This window comes from Pundamilia nyererei, unplaced genomic scaffold (assembly GCF_000239375.1).
Source record: "Pundamilia nyererei isolate P.nyererei 1_Seehausen unplaced genomic scaffold, PunNye1.0 scaffold00076, whole genome shotgun sequence".
Taxonomy (NCBI): domain Eukaryota; kingdom Metazoa; phylum Chordata; class Actinopteri; order Cichliformes; family Cichlidae; genus Pundamilia; species Pundamilia nyererei.
The window spans coordinates 2,601,380-2,615,028 of record NW_005187477.1 but is presented as its reverse complement, the minus strand read 5'-3'; the positions used below and the strand labels follow the sequence as shown (position 1 = coordinate 2,615,028).

The 13,649-nt window shown below is 44.3% G+C and overlaps 1 protein-coding gene across 4 annotated transcripts in view; it reads right to left on the bottom strand.

The window, feature by feature from the left end:
* The window catches only part of col4a3 (collagen, type IV, alpha 3), a 44,790-nt gene that overhangs the window by 10,335 nt on the left and 20,806 nt on the right, over nt 1-13,649 (bottom strand). For all 4 annotated transcript variants that reach the window (XM_005737493.1, XM_005737492.2, XM_005737491.1 and 1 more), the window contains exons 24-44: nt 13,115-13,210; nt 12,876-12,946; nt 12,525-12,713; nt 10,713-10,881; nt 10,542-10,634; nt 9,091-9,195; nt 8,791-8,885; nt 6,956-7,106; nt 6,621-6,734; nt 6,370-6,537; nt 5,811-5,900; nt 5,587-5,721; nt 5,263-5,361; nt 4,772-4,861; nt 4,523-4,662; nt 3,463-3,589; nt 3,168-3,248; nt 2,967-3,068; nt 1,567-1,614; nt 1,292-1,477; nt 912-1,042 (exon numbers count right to left, since the gene is read on the bottom strand). In XM_005737493.1, the coding sequence (XP_005737550.1) occupies nt 912-1,042; nt 1,292-1,477; nt 1,567-1,614; nt 2,967-3,068; nt 3,168-3,248; nt 3,463-3,589; nt 4,523-4,662; nt 4,772-4,861; nt 5,263-5,361; nt 5,587-5,721; nt 5,811-5,900; nt 6,370-6,537; nt 6,621-6,734; nt 6,956-7,106; nt 8,791-8,885; nt 9,091-9,195; nt 10,542-10,634; nt 10,713-10,881; nt 12,525-12,713; nt 12,876-12,946; nt 13,115-13,210 (2,480 nt within the window). The remainder of the gene's footprint in view (nt 1-911; nt 1,043-1,291; nt 1,478-1,566; nt 1,615-2,966; nt 3,069-3,167; nt 3,249-3,462; nt 3,590-4,522; nt 4,663-4,771; nt 4,862-5,262; nt 5,362-5,586; nt 5,722-5,810; nt 5,901-6,369; nt 6,538-6,620; nt 6,735-6,955; nt 7,107-8,790; nt 8,886-9,090; nt 9,196-10,541; nt 10,635-10,712; nt 10,882-12,524; nt 12,714-12,875; nt 12,947-13,114; nt 13,211-13,649) is intronic.

Here is a 13,649-nt window from a genome sequence, read left to right as displayed (position 1 = left end):
GAGCTACCGCGGATCGCCCCGTGCATGGGGCTGGACGGCCAACACGTTAACGAGCTAACTGCGCTAACACACTAGCTCCCACCATGTAATTGAGCATTGCGTGGCACATCCGGCATACCACCACCTTTGGTCTTCATGTCACATGAAGACCAAAATAGTTCCAAATGCCAGATCTGAATGAGGGTGGGGGAGGTTCAGTTTGCCATGTTGCAACGAGCTTAGTTTCTGTCTTGCTAGCTTGTGCTGCGCTCAGTGGATCTGCGCTCGACAGTGCAGCCTAGGCGGAGTAGTCGAACGCAGATCCACTGAGCTCTCAACACAGACAGCATCGTCAGAAGAAAAGTTGATAAAATAAATTTAAAATTTTGTATTGTTCGAATCGCGCATCGAACCGAAAGCACTGTATCGATCGGTTCAATATCAATACGAGTATTGTTGCACCCCTAGTTATTACCTGTACCCAGATGATTGGAACAGAACTGGCTGAAACCTTTGGCCTGGCTATAAGCTTTAAAAACAGCTTTAACACAGATGTTAAACTGTATTCATGCAGCATGTGATTTTGTGAAACTTTACGACGTCATGGGGATGCCAGAGGACATTACATTGAAAAAATGTTAAAAATGTGTCGTACAGCTCTCTCTGTGGTTTCTTGAATGTTTTTAAGGTCAATTTGGATCTTGAGTGCTAAAAATGAATGTCAAGGTTAAATGCTGAGTGAACCCAGGTACTCATGTTTGTGGTGATTATAACGTTTTTACTGATTCTCACAGTTTGTATCACCTGATTTTAGCCCAAATGAAAGCAGCTCGAGCTCCCTTTGGTATCTAGCATCACACAGATTTGGACACTAGACTGCTGACAAACAGATTCTGAACGAACTGCTTCCCGTAATGTTTCTGTGTACTGACCAGCTGGCCTTTTGGACCACTGTCTCCATTGGAACCAGGTTTTCCTGCGATACCTGGTGTTCCTTTACATCCCTTATCCCCTTTGAAACCAGGACCTGGAGGACCAGGAGGGCCCTTACAGCCAGGTGGACCTACAAAAGGACAGAAGATGTTGTTTACACCAAGTTTAGTAATCTGGGAAGTGCAGACATCCTGAAAGTCCTCTGCAAATCCAGCACTTCTGAGTATGTTTGTCTCTCCACACTGTGGGAAACTATAGCTGCATCTAATTAGTCGCACTTGAAGAAAATGCAACTCTCAAACACAGAAAAAAAATGCTAAATCCCCCACAGTAGCCTCTAAATCATTTCCCTGACGAGACTTCTAATGTGTCTCATCACCTTTTGGTCCTCGACATCCAGCCGGTCCTATTCCACCCTTGCCTCCTGGAAAGCAGACTCCTTCCGTACCAGGAAGACCGGGAGGGCCAGGTGGTCCAGGAGGTCCGGGGCAGCCTGGATTTCCTGTTGGACCAAATGGCCCAGGAGGTCCAAGGGGACCGGGAGGACCCTTCTCCCCGGTACACCCTGAAGAGACCAGAGGAGACAGCACCGTGTTTTTCTTCTTCTTTAGCTCTGACTGAACACTAAACACAGGATTTGATGACAGGACTCACCAGGTGGACCTTTCTCTCCATCTCGTCCCGGAGGTCCAGGCTTAGATGCTGGGAAAAGAAACAGGTTAGGAAGTAACACCGAAACTGATGCGTTTGATTCTGTGAGAATTAAAGCTATGACTGTTTACTATCTCTGAGGTCTGGTCCCTGGATTCTGGTCTCTGAGTTTTGGGGGTTTTGTTAAAAGTTCATTCCAGGGCCGGTTCTAGACGGGCATATATGAGGGGGCAGATAGAAATGTAAAGGGGGCAAATGGTGGCAACAGAGGAAGGAAAGTGGTGGGGGTGGTTGTGGGGTGCTCTAGGTCATCGGTCCAACCTTTTCTGCACCACGGACGGTTTAATGTCAGACAGTATTTTCACGGACCGGCCTTTAAGGTGTCGCAGATAAACACAACAAAATAAAACGACGAGACAAAAACTGCTGTTTTGTAAAAATACTAATAAACGTGAATTCACTGTGTAACTGTGTAACTTTATTAGCAGCGTCCTCCTGAAATGCGCCAACAACACTAAGAGTAACGTCCTCCTGTCTGCCCTTTAATGCTCTCTGGTTGCTATGGTAACGCATAAATATTTCTTTCAAAATAAGACGCACGACTACAACACGGGAAAAGAACCAGGGAAACCAAGTTAACGATAAAAACCATAAATTTCACACCAAAGCCTCAACTCTTGCGGGCCCGTACCAAACGACTCACGGGCCGTACCGTTCCGTGTCCCGCGGGTTGGGGACGCTGCTCTGGATAACTGTTTTTTGTCATGTATGCACTTTGTCAGGTCTCCACCCTAAAATCTGACCAACGTAGCTCTTAGTGTCACTGAGGCACGCAAACCCGCCTGACCATGTTAAGGTTTCAATCCGTCAGGGGGCAAACTGAAAAATAAAACAACCATAATTGAAATAAAATCTTCCTCATCAGATTATAAAGACTACAACATGACATTTACCTTAACTGGATGGCCTATATCAAATATAACAACTGCCAGTATTAACAAAACTATAAAGGGTTGGAATAGTAATAAAGAAATTATTCACCATCTATTTTCCTACAATTCTCAAATTAATTTGTAGAACTTTTTATTCTTGTTTTTTGATGGGTTTTCTAGTAATGAGTGTGTTTTACTATCCTGTGTTTTGGTTCATCGTTTCTATTCATTCCTGTGGATTTGGTTCCTTCTGGGTTTGCTGCTCTCTCATTTGTCTCTGTCTTTGTCCTCTTGTGTTCTCATTGGATACCAGTCTTCTTCCATGTTTATTTTCTTTGTGTTGCTTTCTGTTCATGGTTTCGCTCATGTTTTGCATTCTTTGCTTCAGTGAAAGCGCCGTTTTCTTGAATAACCTGCTGTGCATTTGGGTCTGGCGCCTGTGTGGAGGTGGCAGGGTAAAATTTCCCCTACCTCCCATCGCTCCTTTCTCTCCAGGAGGTCCAGGTATCCCATCCTGTCCCTGATTTCCTCTTGGACCAGATGGGCCAGAAACTCCAGGTGGCCCAGTGTTACCTAAATATGAAGACATAATTCATGCACAGTGGTCTGTTCTTCGGCTTAAGGCAATAAAAAACAGACAGCAAAGTGTATATTGGAACACTGCTGATGTACCTTTGAGGCCAGGGGGACCTGGACAGCCAGGTTTTCCTTTAGGACCATCACAACCTTTTTCACCAGTGGACCCAGGAGGACCTGAAACAAACAGTCAGGGTTTGATGTAGCTTTTAGTAATGCATGCATGTATGCATGTATACATGCATGCATGTATGCATGCATGCATGCATGCATGCATTTTTAATAAAGTGTTCTAAAAGACATACATGCATGTATGTATGTCTTTTAGAACACTTTATTATAAAAGTGACTCAAGAATTTCTATGTGTATCTCTCCATCCATGAATCACACCTTTGCTACCAGGTAGTCCAGTGGGTCCTATAGGGCCACAGGGGCCACTGACTCCTGGGGGACCGAACAATCCATTGTTTCCTGGTGGTCCCTTACTACCTGGAGGTCCTGGAAATCCTGGACTTCCCTGAAAGGACAGATCATTCACTCTGGCAAGTATTATCCCAATGATAAATACATAAATATGTCAGCTTTGTAGGGGTGGGGTTTTTTAATCGCTTATAATTTGCTTTTTGTATGGATTTTCCTAAAGAGAATCAGCCAATCAATTCTGTAAAATCCTGGATATGAAAACACTTGATTGTTTTTTAGCTGCTCATTGTCTCCTCTGTGTGTGTACAGTTTCTAGGCCGCTGAGGTGAAACACAAACAAAACCAAAGTTTATTTTTTATGTAAGTCTTCAGGATTCAAGAGTAAATGACCTGCTTATGTGCTTAACATGCAGGCTAACTTGTACATGTTGGAATACCTTAATGACAGAAACAGACTATTAAAAACTTTCACATTAATGATGAAAAGCATAAATTACCACTCTCAGCTGGTTTTGGAGTAATACCCCAGATTTGTTTTTGAGTTCTATAATTAACGTCTAATTATGGGTCGCGTCTCTAAAAGCTATGACCACAATCAGTGTCAAGGGGCAGCCCTGGCATGGCCCGACCCCCACCAGCACTGGGACCGACCGGCTCGTAGCAATGGGCCAGACACGCTGCGATCCTGAAGCAGCGAGCCTAATGAAGCAGTGGCGCGACCAACCTCGTCAGACCTGAACTCTTCCATGGCATAATTTTAATTTCTGTTTGATATTTGGGCTGATTGGGACCTGATGAATGTAAAAACAAAGAATCACCAGATTTTTTTCCCCTAATTTTCCTAAACTTTCTGAGAAAAATTAGCTCCACATCTGAGGACATTTCAAATTTTGATAGAACAGTGGCAGCACCACTGCAGCGAACCCTGCACTTACCTGGGATAAGAACAACTGCCATCATAAACGGCTTTATGAGGAAAATATTTTATACTATAACCAATATCATATGAACTTCAAATTATATGCACCTTATCTCCTGGATATCCTTTAGATCCTGGTCCAGGTGGACTAGGTTCTCCTTTACACCCTTTAGGTCCATCGTATCCTTGTCTTCCAACTGCACCGGGAGGACCACAGCGTCCAGCACAACCTTTCTGACCCTTCAAACCTGGAGAGAGAATATCATGTTTTCCTCTCCTTTCCTAATTAAAACTGAGAAACACTGCAACAGAAAAATAGATGGTTTATGTTTCTTCACTCAGGCAGGGGGACGTTACCCGGTGCCCCTATTTTTCCTTTGTCACCACGGGGTCCACAGCTACCAGGAGGACCTTTGCTTCCATCTCTACCAGGGTCACCAGGAAGTCCTGATAAACACACACAGTTGTTGTTGATAGTCATGCAGAATCAGAAGAATCTTTCTTTGGTGTCTGACACGGCTTCACATTTCAAGACTGCATGACAGGGAGCGACAACATGCCAGCATGAGTGTCATGTTAAAAACCATTTTTGGAACACAGAGTGAGGTGCATATCCTTCACGGGCTCCCACACAGTGTTGGAAGAGAAGATTTAGGCTTAGTGGTTCCAGCAGTCAGTGTTAAAGCTGGTGATGATTGACTGGATGCTCATTTTGGGCAACTCGAGATCACCTTGTTAGGGTCGGGGTTAACCCTAACCTAACCCCTCTCTCTTTCAGATACAAAGGAATTACAGAGAGAATACACTTTGTTTGCAACGCTCACAAACTTCCTAACATGACAGTTCACCTTGAGGCCCACAGTTCCCAGTTCGACCCTTGGTTCCATCTTGGCCTCGTGGCCCGGAGAAGCCCTTGTCTCCTTTATCACCAGTGAGGCCTCTGAGCCCTGACAGTAAGAAAGGAAGAAGGCAGCTCAGTGTAATGAAGGCACATCATCTGACAAATTAAAGAAATCATATACAGCAAATGTGTTAATCAGTGAGCTGTAGCAGTACTCGTGTTAGTGTTTGCAGGTTAGTGTTGTAAACTCAGCTAACCACTCAGAGATCGTAACACCATAAATAACATTTCAACACTAAAGAGTGATGCTCAGTAGAACAGAACAGATTACCTGCTAAACCTTTCTCTCCAGGCTCTCCAAAGATCTCAATGTTTGTCTGAAGTCCTTTTGGTCCAGTTTCTCCTTGGTCCCCCCGAGGCCCCGGAGCCCCCTGAGAGCCACAGAACCCATTTGCACCCGTCTGGCCTGAGAGGCAGAACAACAGAGAAGGGTCAGACAGACAGACAGACAGACTTTTGGTGAAAATAACCGACTCGCCGGTGGCTAAATGAAACCTGTTGGTCCTGGTCGTCCAGGCTCTCCTGGTTTCCCGTCATCCCCTGGAATCCCAGGTGGTCCCGGAGGACCAACGTCCCCTCTGATCCCTAAAAAACAAACATATGTTGATATTGTTATTCAATATTGTTTCATTTGCCCAAACATCTATCTTTACACTATTGTTTCATTTATATTAACAATCAAAAACTTTACTACCAGTCTAAACATGCACAAGGTTCATGGGTTAGAGTTTTTTACCAATGGGACATACTCAAATAAAGATGCTATGAAAACTGAACTGTGAGGCTAAAACGATTCGTTGTAAAGGGAACATCGTCTGCTTTCTGAATCCAACCCTACCCTTCAGCGGGTCACCAGCATTCTGGTATAGGTGGAGATCAAAAATGTAGTTTTAGTCCATCTTTAAACTACTTTTCCCATCAAACTTTTCACTGACAAAAGACACTAAACTAAACTTGAAACATGCACCATGAATCTGTCAGAAAGTTTGAACTCATCCAGAAACACTCATATCACAGATAGAACCGAGCAACACAGGTTATGCCTCCTCCTCACCTGGGCTTCCTGGCTCCCCATCACTACCTCTCTGACCTTGTGGTCCCATCGCTCCTATAGGTCCTGGTTTTCCAGCATCCCCTTTGGACCCAGATGGCCCCTGAATCCCCAACACTCCTGTGCCAGGCCGCCCAGCATCTCCCTTCAAACCTTTTGGGCCTCGGCACCCTAAAGGACAGGACAGTATCAGAGCAGATCTGTTTCTGTTTGGTGACGTCAACTCTACCCAGACTAGCTGTCAGATGTGATACCTGGAAATCCAGTGAAGCCTGTCGGTCCTGGCTCTCCATCAGGTCCAGGAGGTCCAGGTATACAGATTCCAATAGCACCAATGGGACCAGCTGCACCGCACAGACCTCTGTGACCTGAGAAATACTTCACCTCAGTTTAGGTGTAAATGAACTGACTGTATTTCTTTTTTGGAGGTTACCCTACAGCATAATGACTGGCTCTGGACATTCATTTGAGTATTTTCCCGTTTCTTAGAGAACCACAGAATCATCTACAGACAGTTCCTCTTGATCTTGCTGTGAAACATAATTTGTTGCTAACCAGTTCAAGTTGGATCACTTCATGGGTTAACTACCTTTGGATCCTGGCAGACCAGCTTGTCCTGGTGGTCCTGGCTCTCCATTTATTCCTTGAGGTCCAGGGTCACCTGGAGGTCCTACAGAGCCATCTTCTCCCTGAAGTCCTGACTGACCACTTGAGCCTGGAAAACCAAAACCCTTTTCCCCCTGAGACCACAGAGAGCAGCAGGACAGGAAACCAGTAAATGACATTTCTAACCAGTTGGCAAACAATGATTCATATAATCTTCTGATCTTCTTCTGATATATTCACCTTATAAAGAAGTTATTTAATCAGCTCTTAATAAGCGTGAGCTGAATTAGTCTGAATGCCCAACAAACCAACACGCGACAGATAATAGTTCATTACAAACGTCAGAAAACCAGCTTCCTGACACGATGACAGCAGTACTGTTGCTTATTCAAATCACTGGTCTCTGTTCAGTCTCCACGCTGACGCCGTCTTCCTTGCTAAACCGTAGCATCAGTTCTGGTGTTGTTACTTCTCCACGGCTGTGCTGACCGCCCTTGACCACCAGAGTGCAAGTGAGATTTAGCTTGTTTTCCCATCAATGGATATAAATCAAAATGACCATTCTTACTGAATTCATATTAAACGTAATCTTCCTTACTGTGTTGGTGTGCGTATAACCCACATAAGACAACGTATGAGTGACACGTCTGCCTTGAAATGAATGTTTGTTTGGGGATTAGCTGCTGACCCATCATCTGTTTATGATTTTTATGTTGGGAACTTTACCCTCTGAGGTCCACGTTACACCCTGCACATAAACATGGGAAGTACCGTCAGGGAAAACATATTTGAACCCCTGCTGATTTTATAAGTTTGTCCAGTGACGAAGAAACGACCCGTCAGACACGGAGAGTTGAGTTGATGCCAAAGAGCTCGAATTTGCTCTCATCTGACCACAATGCTTTCACCCGCCTCCTCTGAATCACTGAGATATTCAGTGGCTTCAAACAGGCCTGTGTGTGCGTTCTCCAGCAGGGCGACCTTGCAGACACTGCAGGATTTCGGTCCTTTCTACCAACTGTTTTCTTCGAGGTGGTTCTGGGCTGGTTCCACAAGCTTCTAATTATCATTGAAACTCCACGTGATGAGATGTTGCGTGGACCTCGAGACTGAGGCAGTTATTTTATGGTTCTTCCATTTGCGAATAATCGCACCAAGTATTGTCACCTTCTAACTCAGCTGCTTTGTGGTGGTTTTGTAGCCCAGTCCAGCCTTGTCTAGGTCCACAATCTGTCCCTGAAATCCTTGGAAAGCTCTTTGGTCTTGGCCACGCTGCAGAGTTTGGATAGATTGATTGCTTCTACGGGCAGCTGTCTTTCATACAGGTAACAAGTTGAGGTTCCCAGTGTATAAAATACACCTGGGAGCCAGAAATCTTACTGGTTTATAGAGGGTTCAAATACTTCCAAATATTTCCTTCATGAAAATGCAAATTAACTTGTAACTTTTTTGAAATTCATTTTCTGCCTTCTCTCACTGTTCAAATAAACCTACCATTGAAACTATAGACGGATCATTTCTCTGTTAGTGGCAAACTCACAAAATCACTTCAGATAACGTTTCCCTGACTCTATGTTTTTAATTTGTCCTCCAACTGCCAAAACTTTGGAGAACAACCAACCTGAGGTCTCAGTGGTCACTGGTGACGACAACAACCACTTTTTGGTACCTTTATGGGTTTTGTTAAAAAAGTGTTGTGACAATTAGCACTGTTGCCCTGGAGTTGTCTTTATCTCTCACCAGCTGTGTTGTGTTTGGATCACACAGTTTGCCGAGGATGTTTGTTTATGATAACAACTTTCTGTTTGATTGAGTTACCTTTGGTCCCGGCATCCCAGGAGGTCCTGATGGTCCTGCTCGTCCTTTAATGCCAAAGCTAGGTAGACCGGGGGCTCCTGGGAAACCCTTCACTCCTGAGATAATATAGAAGTTGTTCACTAAAATGATGATAGTTGTTGTAACCCTGTGAGCTCAGAGCATCTAACTCTATGACATCATGGTTTTTGTTTTTTTCTTTGCTAAACTGTAAAACATAGAGTTAGGGTTAGGAAGGAGGTTCATTCTCAACATTCACAATAATTCAAGATTAGTTCATGTAAAAACTGTTCCTGAACTGACCTTTGACCCCTGGGAAGCCTGGAGGTCCCTGGACTGAAAATCCTTTATCTCCCTTTTCTCCCTTTGAACCACAAGCTCCTTTTGGTCCTTTAGGTCCCACGGCACCTGAGACCAGCAGAGGACAGGTGAATCAGAGTGTGCATCTCCAGCAGGTGGAATCGCGTGATGTGCTCTTTCTGAAACGCTGTAACCACATTTACGCATCTAATTCATCCACTGTTATCTCCTTCAGTGCCACGTGCCAACCTAACTCTAACCAGATTCTTACTCTGGATGGCATTACCTGGGCCTCCAGTAACACTGTGAGGAACCTTGGAGTCATTTTTGACTAGGACATGTCCTTCAATGCACATATTAAACAAATATGTAAGACTGCGTTCTTCCATTTGTGCAACATCTCTAAAGTTAGAAATATCCTGTCTCAGAGTGACGCTGAAAAACTAGTTCATGCATTTATTACTTCCAGGCTGGACGACTGTAATTCATTATTATCAGGACGTCCTAAAAACTCCCTGAAAAGCCTTCAGCTGATCCAAAATGCTGCAGCAAGAGTCCTGACAGGGACTAGAAAGAGAGAGCAGATTTCTCCTGTTTTGGCTTCCTGTTAAATCCAGAATTCAAAATCCTGCTCCTCACATACAAGGTCTTAAATAATCAGGCCCCATCTTATCTTAATGACCTTGTAGTACCATATCACCCTATTAGAGCACTTCGCTCTCGCTCTGCAGGCCTACTTGTTGTTCCTAGAGTATTTAAAAGTAGAATGGGAGGCAGAGCCTTCAGTTTTCAGGCCCCTCTTCTGTGGAACCAGCTTCCAGTTTGGATTCAGGAGACAGACACTATCTCTACTTTCAAGATTAGGCTTCAAACTTTCCTTTTTGCTAAAGCATATAGTTAGGGCTGGACCAGGTGACCCTGGATCCTCCCTTAGTTATGCTGCAATAGACATAGGCTGCCGGGGATTCCCATGATGCACTGGGTGTTAACAGACCTCTCTGCACTGAATCATATCGGTTTTTGATCTCTGTCTCTCTTCCACAGCATGTCTTTATCCCGTTTTCCTCCTTTGTAAGATCGTTCTTGACGTATGTTCTAAGTTCTGTGTTAGCGTTCCTTGAGCCCGGTTCCTTGGTTTCTCCTCGTCCCTGTGTTTCCTCCCTTCACGTTCCCGTGTTTCATTCATTCGTCTCCCCAGTCTGTCGTGTCTCCGTGCCTGTTTCTTTCCCAGTTACTTCCTGTTTTTTAAGGGTTTTTTCCTTCCCACTGTTGTCAAAGCGCTGGCATACATTGGCTCATATGATTGTTGGGGTTTTCTGTTTTCTTTGAATTACTGTAGGGTGTTTACCTTCCAACACAAAGCACCTTGAGGTAACAGTTGTGGTGATTTGGTTCTATATAAAGCTCTTTGGGTTTGTCACTAAAACATAAATGGACACATTTGTTTGTCTCACCTTCTGGTCCAGAGACTCCAGATAAACCTTTCTGTCCTTTCTGACCTGGATCTCCTGGAGAGGCGATCATATTTCCTTGTGCACCTTTTTCACCTGAAACAAGAAACAGACTGTTAGCTTTGCATCTGATCCCCCTCCTCTCAAATTCAGACTATTCCTGGGCAGATTTACCTTTTTGTCCAGGTTGTCCTCGCTCTCCATGGTCTCCCATGTTGCCTTTACTTCCTGGAGGCCCTGGCTCGCCAATACCAAGAGGTCCTGAAGGTCCCATCTGCCCTGTTGGTCCCCTGGGACCAGGGGACCCACACAAGCCCCTGTCTCCTTTTTGCCCCAGCGGTCCCTGAAGGAGAGAACAACAAACCATCTTCACAGAATCACACTTGACCCCAGAAACGGTTAAAACTTGATGGTTTCTTCCTAAAAGCCGCCATCAACAAGGCACTAACTGTGGCTCCATCTAGTGGTAGAATTTGAACATAACAACACAACATAAAGTGCTTTGAGGCAACAGTTGCTGTGAGTCGGCACTAAATAAATAAAATGTAAAAACGTTATAAACAGCAGGTGTTTGCGCTCTGCGCTGTGGTTAAGGCTCCGGATTTTAGAACAAATGTTTTAGCTGATCAAAGACGCACACGACTAATCCAAATTTACTGACTTGTACCAAACTGTGGGCTCTCCCCTCACACCACAAAGAGACTTTTTGCCAGCTAGCAGCCTAAATACAACAAATGTTATTGGTTCTGCCATCTTTACACACCAATGATTTTCATACTCTAAGTCAGAATAAAGTTTTATTATAAAATAGTGTTTCAAGTAAAACTAGATGAGGGTGGAGGCTATATTCTCCCTCATGCAACCTGCAGGGAGGACGCCTGTGTTGTAGTTGGGATCTAACTTTATGATTTTATGAATCCATCTGTGAATGTGGAACAAGGAGAGAATCATAGTCAGACGCAGTCTTATTATCAGTTCAGTTGGTTAACTGATACATTATTTTGTAATATATAGCAAAGCAGTACTGTGCAAAAGTCTTGAGTCACTCCCTGTTGTTTTCCTTGTTTTTGCAGGAAAATGGAAAATACGTGCAGAGATTTATTGAATTGTGCAAACATACAAAAAATTCCAATATATTAGACAAAAACTGAGTTTGTAGAGTTGAAACGAGCTTGAAAGTGAATATTTGTTATGACCGCCTTTATTCTTCAGCAGTGGGAACTCTAAGAAGCGAGGCTGCCATATCGCGCCGTCGGCCCCTCTGGCCAGCACCAGCAGGCGGCAGGTGAACGACCAGGACAGACAGAGCTGGGGATCGAACCGGTTACAAGATGAGCTTCCCAAGCCCCTGAACCACGGTCGCCCCGATAGTTCTCCAGGCTTCTCCAGGACATTCTCACATCTTTGGATGTTTCTGCCTGTCTGGATGAGCCCACGCTGCTTCAATGATGCTGAGGTCCGGGCTCTGGGGAGGCCGATCCATGTCGTGTTGAATCAGCTTGCTGTGGTTTGGGATCATTGACGTGCTGAACAATGAAGCTGTGGCCATAAAGATGGTTCAGATGGTATTTTGTGGTGAATCGAAACCTGATGGTACTTTTCTGGACTCATAATTTCATCAATTCTGACAAACCTCCAACACGACTGGCTGAAAATCAGCATGTTGCTCCTCTCCAGACCTGCTCTGTACAGGTGATGATGATTTGGATTCATGGTTTTCAGTCCAGTTCTCGTGACATTTTCATTTGTCAGAGTTAAGAGGCTTACAGAGAAAAAACATTCCTTTAAAAATGGTGATACAAAGCCGGTGAACTTTAAAATGTACAAGTCTGAATCCTTGCAAACAAAATCAAAAGAAATGAGACTTGAGGCACAAGACTTGTACATCTGATCCACACAAAGTAAAGTAAACTCCCTCAGTTACTTACAGTACTGAGTAAATACATTCGAGTCTGCGGCAGACTGAAGAAAACCGTGATTACTCACATCGTCTCCTTTTGCTCCCTGAAGACCTTTTGATCCTTGAACTCCTGGAGGTCCATCACTTCCCTGGGATCCCAGTTGTCCCGGATCTCCCAAGGATCCCTCCTCACCCTTCTGCCCCACCCTCGTCATGATGCCTGGGTCACCATGAGGTCCTGGGAACCCCCGGTAGCCAGGGAACCCCAGTGAACCCTGATAACAAGTGAGGTTCAAACAGTATGTGAAACTGACTCACACTTAATCATTATTACAGGATCTACTGACAACAGTCAAAGTTTGAGGGTCCCAGAAGGTTTGGGTTCAGCCCATATGAGGGGATGAAATCTGTACACGCTGAGGCGATGCTTCACTCACCTGTGGACCAGGTTGTCCTCCAGGACCTTTCACTCCTTTGCCACCTTTAAATCCAGGAAAACCAGCTGAGCCTGGAACCAGACATCACAGAGGTAGATAGTTAAGATGAGTTATTTATGACATTATTATGTATTTAAAATATCATGGTTTCCATTGTGTGGCAGCTAGGATTATATCAAACAACTAAAAACTAACATTTCATCTGTTAACTTGGCTAACACAGGTGCTGCTGTTCTTACCTGGCAGCCCGATATCACCTTTCTCTCCTTTTGTACCTGGGGGTCCAGGCTCAGTGGAATTAACAGGACAGGTAAAACACATCTGCCCCTTCTCTCCTAGTAAACACCAAGCAGTCGGTTTTTAAATGAATCATGACAAACGCACCAGGAAGTCCAACTTCTTAGAAAGTAAACAAAAAAACCTGTACTATGGAAAATATTTCTGGATTTTATTTAAACAGGTTTATTGTATCAGTAGTAATGAAGCTGTGATGAGTCTGGATGAAAAACCCGAGTTTATTTTGTGGTTGGCTTTCTCTAAACATAAACAGGACGAGTTTGACCCATGATGTCTTTGGTTTGGCTCAGCTGTACTGAAAGAGATTTCTCAAGTTTTATTTTGGGTCTTCAAAAATCAAACATCTCATTCCCACCTCCATGTAGAAATTCTTCGCATTAAACCCTGATGTGAAACACGTGTCCACATCGGGCCAAACAAACATGACGTTTATATCACATGACGCTAGGGATGGGTACCGGTATCCGGTGCCATGAT